Source organism: Brachyistius frenatus, unplaced genomic scaffold, assembly GCF_029030835.1.
Source record: "Brachyistius frenatus isolate BFR_SWC_R1_liver_20210118 unplaced genomic scaffold, ASM2903083v1 Contig_14, whole genome shotgun sequence".
Taxonomy (NCBI): Eukaryota; Metazoa; Chordata; class Actinopteri; family Embiotocidae; genus Brachyistius; species Brachyistius frenatus.
Genome location: NW_027210613.1, coordinates 2,280,432 through 2,294,108, shown reverse-complemented (window position 1 = coordinate 2,294,108; position 13,677 = coordinate 2,280,432). Strand labels below are relative to the sequence as shown.

The window sequence follows — 13,677 nt, the reverse complement described above, 5'->3', positions numbered from 1 at the left end:
ATTTGAATTTTTTTTTCTTCCCTGATTTGCTAAATTAGCTTTAGAGCTATTCACATCACATCACATCAGCATCAAGTGTAACCCACTGTGGATCAATGAACACACAGACTTGTGTGTTTCCATATACCTGAGCACAGTACTGTGATTTGGCCACGGCCACGAGCAGCTTCATGACAGGCTGGGACTGAGAGACCAGCGGAGTGACCACATGAATGATCGCTGTAAACTTGGGGTTCGGCTTGGTACCTGGAAAGAAAAACAGTTCGGCATTAAAGCATGAGAATAATCTTCTGAATTAAATTTACTTGTACATGTAGTTGTATGTGCAACTGAACGAATCCCAACTCTGTTGCGCGAGTAGTTTATAACTAATAATTCTATTAAAAAAATTCTGACTGCTTTAAATCTGTCTGATGTTGTATGGCACGTTGTTTTTATTTGTGCTGCATCCAAAGGGCTAAATAAATACAACTGACTTGACTATTTAGTATCAGTATGTTTTTGGGGAATTACAGTCACATCTCTTTACTGTTTCAATTTCGAAACCCGACTGATGACACTGTCTCATCCGTGATGCCTCTCTGACAGCTGCGTGTGTTTAACTTCAGGCTGTGTTTACTTGACATTCACCATCGCTGAACAGGTCTCATTAGGCTCATAAAGGAAAAGGTGCCGTTAACCAAATCCCAGTGTCAACAACGAGCCGCATGTCGGCCCAATTAACCAAACACAAATAAAACATGGCGGGTCTAATTGCTTCTCAGTGACAAATCATAAAATAATGAACATATATTGCATAACCTGTCAGTGACTTACATGTTCGTTTACAAGTGTTTAACAGCTGCTGCACGCCAGCTGTTCCCGTGTGGTGTCGTAAATGAAAGTCAGCCTCGCGACGCTCGCGGTGCGTCGTTCACATGGTTCTTAGCATATACAATACCGTGTGCATAAGTAATTAACTGACCCAGCTCAGCGTAGTAGAAGGGGAAGTCTCTCAGGTGTGTAGAGTACTGAGGCAGAGTGAAAAGACCTCCAGGAAGACTGTTCCACATGAGGTTACTCCTCGAAGTGTGCAGCAGGACTCGGTCCTGGATGATCTGCAGAAACAGACGGGGGAGGAAACCAGATGAAATCTTCTGTGAATTTGTCACTGTAACTTGTTGTGGAACAAAAACAAGATCACAAGACAACACGTTACTTCTACAATCACTGTTGATTGGCAGTGAAAAGGAAATCACTTGTGTGTCAAGATCCTTCATGTCCATTCACTTTTAACAACAATAATTATGACACTGAGTGCAGACTGCACTATACTGACGATTAATCCCTCAAATGACTCCGTCTTGGCTGAGGTAGGCTGCATGGCTAAAGATCAATTACCCTTTGTCTCTTATCTGAAATCTGATCTGCTGCTTTGACACTAAACCTATTCCAATAATTATTGTGACTATTTTACTTTTTATAGTTATTATTGGAACAATGTTTGAGACGGTCTGAATATAATTATACAGTGACATCAGTTTTATTTACTTATTTTTTTTTTTTTAAGAAAGTGGGTTGGCACATGATGATCCATAATCCTTACAAAAACGTTAAATTCACATTTGTTTGTTTACCATGATATCACATACGATGTGTCAGTGAGCTTTTCAAGTCCACAGAATCGACTATTCCCACTCCACTAAAACTCAAAAAAGACTCAGTGAGAGGATATCTAAATAAAATATGAAGCCCTCTCAGGAGCATTCACATGATGCAGCTACAGACTAAAATAAACCCTCTTTCTGTCTTGAAGGATATTGTGGTAATAAACTGATTATTGAGGTTCAGCGTTAACTTGTTGATAGTAAAATATGTACAATCCCTTGATAGATGTAGCTCACTGAGGGAGTACATGTAACGCTGAAACAGGACTGACCTCCTGGTGTGGAACAGGGTTAGGGTACTGAGAGTGTAAACAGATCGAAGATCAGCTTCTCGGGGTTGTAACTTTACCCTGCTGACAGAGAAATTCCACCTCTTGGGAAGAAGCGTCTGTAAAACTATCTGAGGAAGGCAATTAATGGTGAGCTGCAGTCAGAAATAAGACTCACGTTTGATCAGCTGATCTACTATTGCTGCCATTTAGAGGTCGTCTGCTGCGTTGATAAATAAAGGTAAAATAGTGACGGTGGCTGGCATATCTGGGGATACACAAATCCTTAAACACTATGCTTACAACATGACTTGAAATGCAGAGAGAAACCCTGCCTTACAGGCAACCTTACACATCCTGCCTGCCTCTCTGTCCAGCACCCTTATCCCTTTTCATTCCTCTCTGCTCTCATCTTTGCCTGTTTGTAATTGTAGCCCAAGAGCAGGATGATAGCCTGCAACTCACCGGGAAGAATACAGATAAATGGACTCTGACAGGAACAAACTCCTGACATGATGGAAAACAGAGCCACAGCAAGATGCAGCCTTTAAACATGACAGCAGTGTTTAACAATAAATATCGTCTTAGTTTTCAATCTCGTCCTAAGCATTTTCATTGGGGGCGTCAGCAACTACACAGTCTGCACTTCTAATATGTCCTATAACTAGGATGAAGACAATTAAGAGACTAAAAAAAGTTATATGACAAACAAGGAACTAATGGATTTTTATTTGTATGTTTTTTGTTTGATTGTATTTGTGCGCAAGTATGCATAGTTTTAAATCAAGTGAAAAATATTCAAACAGCTGTGGCCTTTTAAAATCTTTAAAGAGAATTCAAAGAGAACATTAAATGGCACTGTTATGAAGTTCAGAAATACTGACACAGAAATAACTGGCACGAAAACTGGTCTAAAAAAGATTACCAAGCCCTTATCTGCAGATATACATTAGAAATTGTACTGTGTGTATAAACGTGAATGTGTGCGTGTACCTCCAGTGTAGTCAGTACTATCTTCTCCACAGAGTTAAAGTAAGCCTCCCAGAGGAACTGTGTCTGCTGTCTCAGCGACAGGATCTTATCCTGGTGGATGGAACGCACTGTTGAGGGGATCTGGGACAGAATTAACACATGTTAGTGTACTTTTGTTTACACAACAAAACAACAATAACAAAAGTCTCCACTGGTCATTTAATATGCAAATTTCACAAAAAGTCTGAGCTATCACAGTAAATCTGATTCGAGCTTTAGAAAACACAGGTTCAGCAGTTAACAATGCAGAGAAGATGCAGAAAATGTGTCCTTTAATGCATCATTTAGCATTCAGATTGCAGTATCTGGGTGGAAAAACAAGCTGCTGTGTTACCAACCCTCTATAAAGATAAACCTGCTGACCTTCTGTGGTCAAAAGAAGCTGTCATTTAAAAAAAAGAAAAAAAAGAAGAAGAACTGGCAACGTGACAAGAGAGCAGATAAGCTTTCCTTTTCTTCTTTGATTAAACTGTTGATGTGTACTGAGTTTCCACCTTTAAGTCACAGCCTACCTGTAATAGCAGCCTTTCATCCCCAATCACAGCTGCCGTATTCCAGTCGATGATCTCGGAGAAAGGAAGCTCCCAGCCGTTACTGAGCATCACTGGCACACAAGCTGCCTACAGGAGTAACACCGCACACAAACACAAAATACAGTGCTGGTTAACGAGATGAACGGGTTTTAAGAATGGAAGCTGTGAAGCTCCCAACACCCACAGTATGGAAGTAATTCAAAAATACAATAAATGTGTTAAATCCGTGGTGTGAAGATGTTGTGTAAGACTGCCATCTGTTTGCCAAAACCATATCTCCTGTGACGTTAGTCTTAAAATATGCATATTCAAAGGGAACAACTAGGTATCAAACTTGTGATATCATTTCTGTTTTTGCAGCCAAAGTACAAAAAAATAACACAAAATCACTGACAATTAATTCAAAGAATAGGATCAAAACATTTTCTAACACATCAGTGACTATCTCTCACAGTGACTGGGCATTGGGGGTTCATAAACATGATCAATATACTGAGTGGAAAGGCAGATACACTCCAAAACATTGAACCCTTGTCTCTAACAGATTCATGAAATAGCAGTGCAGTGTGTATCTGTGTTTGTGCATTCCCCCATGTTCATGTTTGTGCTGTGAGTTCAGGTCTGTGTGTTCATGTTTGTAAGAGTTAGATGGTACGTGCAGCCTCCTGCTGGCAGTGACAGACCATTTTAATCTGTTAAGCAGGGTACCGTTCACTGATTGGTCACCGCACGCACGCATACGACGTACGTCCGGGAACACACTCGTGCATCCCGAGTGCTGCAGCGCTCGTCTAATCTCCTCAGTCAGTGTCATTAAGGAAGGTAGCGACACACTGAAAGGCCGCCATGCTTTACCTGCCAACTATTCTCAGAACAATCAGATAGAGACGGCTGTGGTTCAATCCTCAAACTCAACACATTATACACACACACACACACACACACACACACACACACACACACACACACACACACACACACACACACACACACACACACACACACACACACACACACACACACACACACACACACAGAACAAACAGTCATTAATACAGCTCAGCAAAACATGTGTGTGAAAGAGAATCTCCTGCTTTCTGCTTGTTACATGACACCAGCAGATCCTCTGCATCATCTACCCTTCATCAACAACACAGCTCTCAGTTCAATAATGTGAACATCTCTCTGGACCACTGCAATACAATCCCATCTGGCCATTTCAAATACTCAGTTCAGTCACTGCACCACAGCCTGTTTGCCTTCAGCCTTCCCAAATTCTCCAGTATCTGTCTGCCCTTCTGTGCTCCCTGCATACGGCTGTGAGTTGATAGACACACTAATACCTCCAGGCCCTGGTCAAACCCTACACTCTGGTTGACCTCTGCGAGCAATTGCATCGTTTTCTCTTCCTGTGTCGATCTGGTCGTCAGCCCGCTGTCTCACCTCGCCTCACTCCCAGCTCCCCTGAGGGGCAATTATTTTCCCAGTCCAGTCAGTACAGAGACACAACCCATTTCCTACTGTACATTCAAATCACTCTTATTCTACTTGTTGAAAAATATCTCTCTTCCTTCACTATTTCTCTGCTTACAGTACTCAAACATAAATCACAAAGGAAACTAACACCATCATTTTAAATGGTTTAGATTTTTGGAGAACATTAATATTGACTCCTGTTCATCTGTTGCACTAATGAACAGTGACACACTGAAAGAGAAAAACAGCTAAATCTAATTGTAAACCAGAGAAAACCCAAATCATGCTCCTATGAAGTATGGATTCTTTAATATATCAGCATATTATCATACTGGTTGTGTGAAGGGGAAAAAAGAATGGCCATTTTTACTCTGGTGTTTACCATCAGTGCTTCTAATAGGGCTGTAAGGATATGGATGTTTTCTTAGTGTGGTTAAAAAGCATTCACACAGTTTGGCCTTTTATGCAAATCGAATAAAGGACAACAGCTGTGCTGTGATTACGGCTGTGTTTACCTGTAAAATGATCACTCGGGTGGGAAGTTAGAAGTGACACGATTTCACACAGTGCATATTTATTAACAGTAGACACAGAGAGAGGTGGATCTCACCTCTGTATATAAAGGAGCAAAGGCTTGTCCACAAAGTTGCTAGATTTGTCCCTGTGTGCTATTCTGACAAAAGCATTGCTAAAGGGGTTTAAAAAGTCTAGTGAAAAAAGTCACTGAGTTGGTAAATCTGTGACCAATCAGAAGTTGTGTTCCTGACTGGGTGTGTGACACCCCAATAACAAGAGCATGAGATTCACCCCATTCTCCTCTCAAAAGATCTATACTATAAGGGCAGCAGCTGGAATAATAAGAATAGTGTAATAGTGTAAAGAAATGCATTAAATGTCTTTATCAGAAGAGTTTCCAGTCTGAGCCGCTGAGAATAATGGAATTAACTGACAAATAAAGAAACTTTATATTATATCAGAATTTCCATATTGGAAAAGTTTCTGTACTCTTTATATTTTCACTCTGTCCAATGACAATTCAAGGAGCCCTGTTCTGTTTCACAATACACGTTGTGTTCTTTAACTATACCTTTGGTCTGAGATAATTAGTAGATTTGCTTAGTGCCATCGTGAATGGATAGTAGGTGCAATGTTTTTTTTAAGGACGGAGGGTGTACGTAGCCAGTTACATACATTAAGCAGATGAAGAAAAGAACAATGTTATGATTTAATCAATATGATTAAGTTCTGAAAGAGAAGAGGAAAGAAGAGGATTTGAGGAGGTGGGTTAAGAAACTCAAAGGAAGCAAGAGAGAGAAAAAAACAAGAGAAGAAAGATGGCAGGGACAGCAGAGAGGACGCTGAGTCAGAGGCAGCTGAGGTAGCACTGGCTGCACAACAACTAAATAATAGGCAGTGGGTGAGACGGCTACTGGGACTCACTTTTTCCATTTTCAGGCACTGATTAATGGCTTTATTTTTCCACAAGATTTCTTTCAAACCACTTCAACTAGTATTTGGTGAGTTTATGGTCGGCTGCCAATCCAAGTTGCCACAACATCTTTTATTGATCAGAGTGCTTTAGAAACTTGAAAAGTGAACCACTTTCAGCACAACCTGAAGAATCTACTTGAGTCTGGCTTTGATTTGGATTTCATCAGGTCCAAATCTTGTGGTAATTCCTTAAAAATACATATTCAGTTTCTTCTGGAATCAAATTAATAATGTTGCTGATACATCGTCTGTTCCACTACCTGCTCAATATAACAGACTAAATAACAACTCTGCTTAGCAGTCAGGAGCATTGTGTGTGTTTGTGTCACTGACCTGCAAAGCCTCTAAGAAGCGAAATGAACCGAGCCGTCGTCCTCGAGGAACCAGACAGAATGTGGAGTTGTGCAGCATCTCTCTGTAGTCATACCTGACAGGAAAAGGACAGAAGAAGAAATCAGCAACACGTATACATCGACCATTAGCACTGCATCTGTGCGCTGGTTTGCAGGCTAAAAAAAAAACTGACAATTAAATTAAATCTCATTAAAAGGGCTTGATCCCCCCCAACCCCCCAAATTTTTTTTATTTTGTAAGCACAGAAAAGTTCCCTCTTTTTAACAATGGAATACCTAGAAAGCTGCAGTACTTTCAGGAAGAATCTCATTCTTTGATCTTGACTTTTATCCCGTCTCCTTTCTCCACCCATCTTTAAACCCAGCTGCCCTCCCACCTGCACATCCAAACATCTCTCCTTGTTCCTCCATCCAATCTAAGCCTCAGTCAGCACTTGCTTGGATTAAGGAGCTGCTTGGAATTCCTCTGGTGTCAATATAATGCGTGCTGGAGAGGAGAGTGCGAGGAAGTGTGCATTTTCTGTGCTGCCTCCTGCATTCGGTTGGGTTTCATGAAACTGGAATGGAAGTGTGAATGTTTCATTTGTCAGTGTAGACTTTGTAAACAAGCACACATGCAAATGTGTGCTATATTTCAAACAAATTGTGGTCTCATTTTCACAGGAATGCAAATATGGATTGGGTGAGCAGTGATTTGTGTGCGCACACCGTTTCCTCGCCTCGCCTTTGTGGTATATGTGATGTGTGCGTATACAGATTTATTATGCCTGAGGCTGCATTCCTGCGTGCCTCACTAAAAGTACAGCTAAGTGTCAATATTGTGTTAAAATCTGCTGCAGAACTGATGCATCAACTGATCCACTTCAACTCTACGGGTCACCACACAGCCGAGACACGTCAGCTTTATGACACAGCACTGAACAATAAGGTAGATGCAGTTCTCTCTTACAATGTAGTTATATAATGTACGACACTTTTCCTCACTGGGTATTATAGGAAATAATCTGAACCACATCCTAAACATCCTACAAGGTATCTCAAAAAGGACCTAACACTTATGACCCATCGACTGTAAATATTACACTGTTAAATTTTCATTTTATGGAGCAGCGTAAAGAAAGTCTATTTGAACCCCAGCGCTTTCAGGATTACTGCTGACGCACAAAGCAAACAGTTACATTTCTGGGCCATCTTGAAAATGACCATACAGATTAGCATTCGGCCCATCTATTGCAATAACCATTTACAGACGAATCATCCCACACAGGACGGTGTTTCTACCAAGCACCCTGCGTTGCTGTCATATAGAAGTGAGTGTAACACAACATATCAATGCGATGCTGAATCAGCTTTGGGTACGATGAAACATCTATCTGGATAATCCAACTTTGGATGACTCATGCCGTATGCAATAAACAGCCACTGCGTTGACTGCGGATTAACTGCCATAAAAAGCATAAAAGCAACAGTTAAGCTTAATAACAATACACTATAAGTAATACTTAATACTGTATTATGCAAACAGAAATACATTATCTGTGCAGGATATACAGGATACTTTAAGTAGGCCATAGTGAGCAATACTACAGAGAAGGTAGCATCACAGATGCTGCTCTGATCTGCGCATCCTCTACGAAACACAGATCTGATTGATGACTCTGACTCCATCACAGACATGATAGGCCATCATTAAGCATGACAAACAAATAATCTAGCCAGAGGCACATAATAGCTGTCCATTTTGCACGCCTATAAAACCTAAAGTATAGGTGGAGTATGTGAGCCTGGCTGGGTGTAAATTTCCCATCCATCATATTTGTTGTCAGAGAAGACCAGATGTTCTTCTCCCTGCATACCTCCATTCTTCCCTCGTCTTCCAGATGGCTGCCTGTGGGGAGGAGCAGTCTCACACAGCAGTCGAGACAATATGGATGAGTTTTCCAAAACATCCAACCAACTCCTGGCTTTTCTGTGTTATTTTGGACTTTCAAGTGCAATGCATGTCAGTGTTCAACAGAAGGGCCATATTGTACCAAAAAAAAAAAATACAAATAGACAAAAGTCTTCCTGTCCTCCAAGCGACACCAGAAAGTAGTTAAGGCAGAACTGCTACATGTCTGAGGTGTCTGCAGTTATCCATGTGCACATCTGGGTGGGAGGATATTCAAGCCCTTAGTCATCGAACAGCAACGTCTGCAATTAACTCTGCATGACAAAGCTATAATTGTTGTGTATATTGGGGATGACATACACCCCCCCCCATACTCAAATATCCCCAAATATATTGATATAAAAATACACAACTACACAACAGCAGGCAACCAAACAGTTCTGTCCGCAATAATCATTTGGTAATGTAATCAGTCATAATTAAACTACTACTGTTATTATTGACAGTGTGCTGCTGTTCTGCATGTGGTGTTACTGCAGCAAGTGTTCAAAAGTAAAGTGATAAGAAAGTGATTATTTTATAAATGGTTATTGTATCACAATGTTTTGCTGACGTCCTCTCACAGCGTGAGGGGAGGGAGGGGGGAGCCGAGTAAACACCCCTGCTGCCCACTCAAGTTCACTTCTAAATATGTCAAAATAAAAACAATTTGCTAAACTTTGGCCACAATATCCAGACTTGTCTTTGTAAAATAATGATCTTGGTTGTACTGTGTTATGTATGTTGTTACATACAATGAAACAAGACCAAGGTTAAAAAAAAAAGAAAACGGAGCACTGTAATCCAGTACGCTGCTATCAATTTTTGTAAATAAATAAAACGTTAATCCCATCTCTACGTGAATCTTTAAATATTGCATTTTAGGATGGATTTATTGTTTTTGTGAGGGAGGGAACCCCCAGATCCCCCCCCCCGGCAAATTTAGTCCCCCTCAATGTTGGCTTCCTGGCTACGGCCTTGATACGACGTAAATCCTGCCTTGTCCCATATTATCAGAGCTCCAACATGCAGATGGCTGCTGGTGAGCAGAGAAGTGTCACAGTAGCAGATTGGTCATCACAGAGTAATCACACAGTTAACGTAATGAACGTTAGTCTTTTATGCCACTTCCTCGGTTTGACACAATTTAAAGTGCTAAAATAAAACTATTAACATGAGTTATCATTACAGCAACACAACTGGCAGACAGTAAGCTTTAAAAATTGGAACAGCACCATTATAGCACAAAATAGGGTATTATGTGTGAATATAATTTCACCATAAAATGTAAAACAATGTTGGTAATGGACTAATTTGCAACTGGTGTAAGAGGTGTATTAAAACCGGGTTAATTTGTGTTATATGGATTATCATAAGGGTCAAACAATACATTGAATTTGTGCATTTAGTCAAACTGAACTGCAAAACACTTCATGCTGTAGAGCTGCGTACGACGCATCAGACAGAGAGAATACATGTGGTGGAGAGCCGCATTCGCTGAGGATTTAACCTCGACCAACTGTTCAATCAGAGCGACCACACTGTTGACATTTCCACACCATCCGGTAGCTCTTGGTCATAAACTACCAGCATTTAGCATTTTTATGTGACCGCACTGTGTGCCTGTGATTGACGGAGTGGGGAAGAGAGTGATGTGGACACCAGAAAAAAAAGACTCTGTTTTAAAAGGGTAATCAGACCGAAGAACTTCAGTTTCAGTGCCGTGAGAATGAGGTTTTCATATGCTGGGCCTACTGGGATCTCAAAGTGGTGGATGGAAAATACGAGGAAATATTTACAATGTATATTTAGTATATAAGTAAGTCAGGGGTTGGAACATATTAAATAAGATGCACATATTGGATTTGAAGTCTGCTTCTTGTATGTAGTGCAAAAAATGTGAGATATTTGATGTCATTTAGCAAAGCCCAATAGAGAGCTACTAATTCTGGAAATGGAGTTACGTCTGAGTAACTTGTGGATGGATCACTGGGGTACATTATGAACTGCTGCATAGCTTCAACTGACAAAAAAATAAATAAATAGATAGTGTCCAAGTTATAATTTAAATGCACTTCTCTCTTCTGCAAGAGGAGAGAAGAGTGAACTGTACTAATGCAACATCACTATTTCAACACCATAGCTCAGATCAATAATGAAACGGTCCATTCTTGGTACATGTCTCAGTTTTCTCTCTCATTTGGGAAATAAGACAGAACGGAAAGCACTTGGCAGTGAAATGGCAAACCTTCACTTTTAATGCTGAGAGACCTACTGTTGTGTCATCCTTGCGCAAACCTATTCATTCATGGGTATAATTAAATGCTATTTATTAATATTGCAGGAACACAGTATGATTCAGAGAGAGAGAAAAGAATAACAAGAAGTGAGATGGGTAAAAAAAAAAAAAAAAAAAAAAAGATCAACCAGTCTCCTAGCAACAAGAATGGATGGTGTAAAAAAGAAATGCACGGCTCACTGTCAAGTGCCGGAGGAGACTCAGAAGAACAGCCAGTGTTTGTCTGCCATTATCAGTGCAAGAGACCACACGCATTTACAACATAACAACTCACAGAAAGGACTGCAGTCAAAAGAGGGAAAGCATCAGCAGCTCTATGACAAGTCAACAGGCTCCTGTGGGTTCTCTTAAACTGTCTTCTGTCCTGGGACAGTGTGTCCACCCGGTACTACAGATCGATCTCCTTTAATGGGAGCAATTACTTGTTTGTGTATCGTCTACATACAATGTCAAAGCAGCATCTTATTTGATTTTTATGATTCTTGAGGATTCTTTTGCAACCCTTATCCTTCCATCTGCTTTTTTTATGCAAATTAAATATAGGCAAATAATATTTACATTCAGACACAAAAAAAATTGCATTTCTTTGTCTTTTTTCAAATTTTAGAGAAAAAAAAGTCTTACAATGATAAGAATGTCAATGTGACTTTACTAAATCATGTTCTGGACCCGATCATTTTAGATGCTCAAAGAAGTTATTCAAATCATTCGAAAAATAACGATATCACTTCACAATATAATCTCGGTCGTTGTTGTAATTTAAAGACATTAGATATGCGTCTTCATCCCGAAACACTTTGGTATGGGACATTCAGTTTAGTGTGACTGTTCGTTACGAGCTGTGATCCAAATAATTATAAGAGCAGTGTTTCAATTGTTCTCAGCCATAGCATAAGGAGAAATGTTAGCCTTAAAAGCAGTGCAGTGTAATTTATGTTAATGTTGCATGTTCACACTAGAGAGGCGCATCAACAGTGGACCTCACACTGAATGTAAGCATGAAACCTGAATTGGTTTTGTCCAGTGACTGCTCCAATACAGTTTATACACAGAAGATTAATGTGCACTCGATGTTGGTTAAAAAAAAAACAACCAACATCGAACTTGGAAGTTCTCCAGACTAACTTTTTACATCAGTTGCACTGGTGCACCCACATCATTTACATAACTCACATAATACAATTTGTTATTGTATCTTTTGGCACTGCAATAATACATTTTAAGCATGACTGTTTTTGTTGGTTCCCACAGACCTTGCTAATTTAAGTTGAGTTACCAACAGTGGACCTGACCAGTTCCCTCTCTGAGTGTCCACTTCCCCCACAGCTCCCCCCAGGGAACATTTCAAATGGAATCATAACACTAAAACACCCCAAAATCTGAACTGCATGGTGATTTACTTCAGAAAATAATGCTCGACAGGTCAGAAAATATGTTTAGAACACTTGCTCAAAGGCAAACGTCTGCACATAAACTTTGAGCTGCACCAATGAAAATGTTTAGTCCCACTTGACAGATTTGTGGTCATATATGTGACCAAAGTGGTGTCCCTCTGGAGCTCTGCTTGGTGCAACTCATGATGAAACTGCTGAATCCCGGTCACAGGGAGACTCCTCAACAAAGGAGAATTCCCCAAGATGAACTTCAGAGGCAAAAATGAAGGCACCTCTCATCATATCCTGCTCTCTTTCCCCGCTCCTACCCCATACTAACTTCATATCTAATTTTCTGCTTCCTTTTCTGTCACACTTGAGCCAAGTTGATAGGCAGTTGGCTGTTGCCAGGACCGTAACTTCAAGCCAGAGGAATTTCAGCCTGAAAGGCACCGAGTGAAAGTGAGTGTCATCGGATGAGAAAGGCACAGAGGGAAAAAAATAAAACGCAGCTGACAACTACACACTGTCTCCAAGCCCCAAGCAGCCAAAGCCAACCATGGCAAGAATGTCATACGCACACAATGCAAATACACGCACGCAAAGCCTCGTTTTGATCTCAACACACATGAGAGCAACTTCAACAGTTCATGACACTGCCAGACCCAGCTGCTTTGTTTCCCGACAAGACTGCACACCAAGAGGTAGACATGTACAACATAGTGACAGGCCCAAGAAGGGAAACTAACACACTTTACACGTATACAAAAACACAACAACTCCCAATACAAACTAACACACTCACTCTGGAAGATCCCACCTGATCCCATCATGCACAGTGTTTTCAGGCCTGAAAGCATCACATGACTGTTCTGATCTCCGCAAGGCAATTAAACAGATGCTCATAATGTGGGATTCATTATCATCCCTCATACTCATGTTACATACGGTTCATTTGCAGTCAGGACAGATGTTAAGAGAGGAGACTGGTCTCTGGTTCAGGGAGAGAGTATGAGACCTCCATGTAAAGTGATCCTTGAGGAATGTGGGAACATTATATGATAGCTGTGGTTTTATTGAGCTTGTAGCGAACTGGTACACCAATCCAATGCACGATTCCACCTACGGAGAGTCTAACTTTTCTCTGCATGTGTGGTTGGATTCAAATTACACTGTGATATCTATTCCAGCAATGCAATGCAGTCAATACCCAAGAACACGAAGAGATGAGGACACAATTTAGTGGCCAGAATAACTGCAAGGAGCGTGACACTA

The 13,677-nt window shown here is 40.6% G+C and overlaps 1 protein-coding gene across 1 annotated transcript in view; it reads right to left on the bottom strand.

The window, feature by feature from the left end:
• Window positions 1–13,677, bottom strand: part of LOC138617841 (exostosin-1a-like) — a 37,434-nt gene that overhangs the window by 6,071 nt on the left and 17,686 nt on the right. Inside the window, exons 2-6 of the mRNA XM_069693153.1 lie at window positions 6,781–6,874; window positions 3,460–3,567; window positions 2,909–3,028; window positions 965–1,097; window positions 128–246 (exon numbers count right to left, since the gene is read on the bottom strand). Coding sequence (XP_069549254.1) covers window positions 128–246; window positions 965–1,097; window positions 2,909–3,028; window positions 3,460–3,567; window positions 6,781–6,874 — 574 coding nt within the window. The remainder of the gene's footprint in view (window positions 1–127; window positions 247–964; window positions 1,098–2,908; window positions 3,029–3,459; window positions 3,568–6,780; window positions 6,875–13,677) is intronic.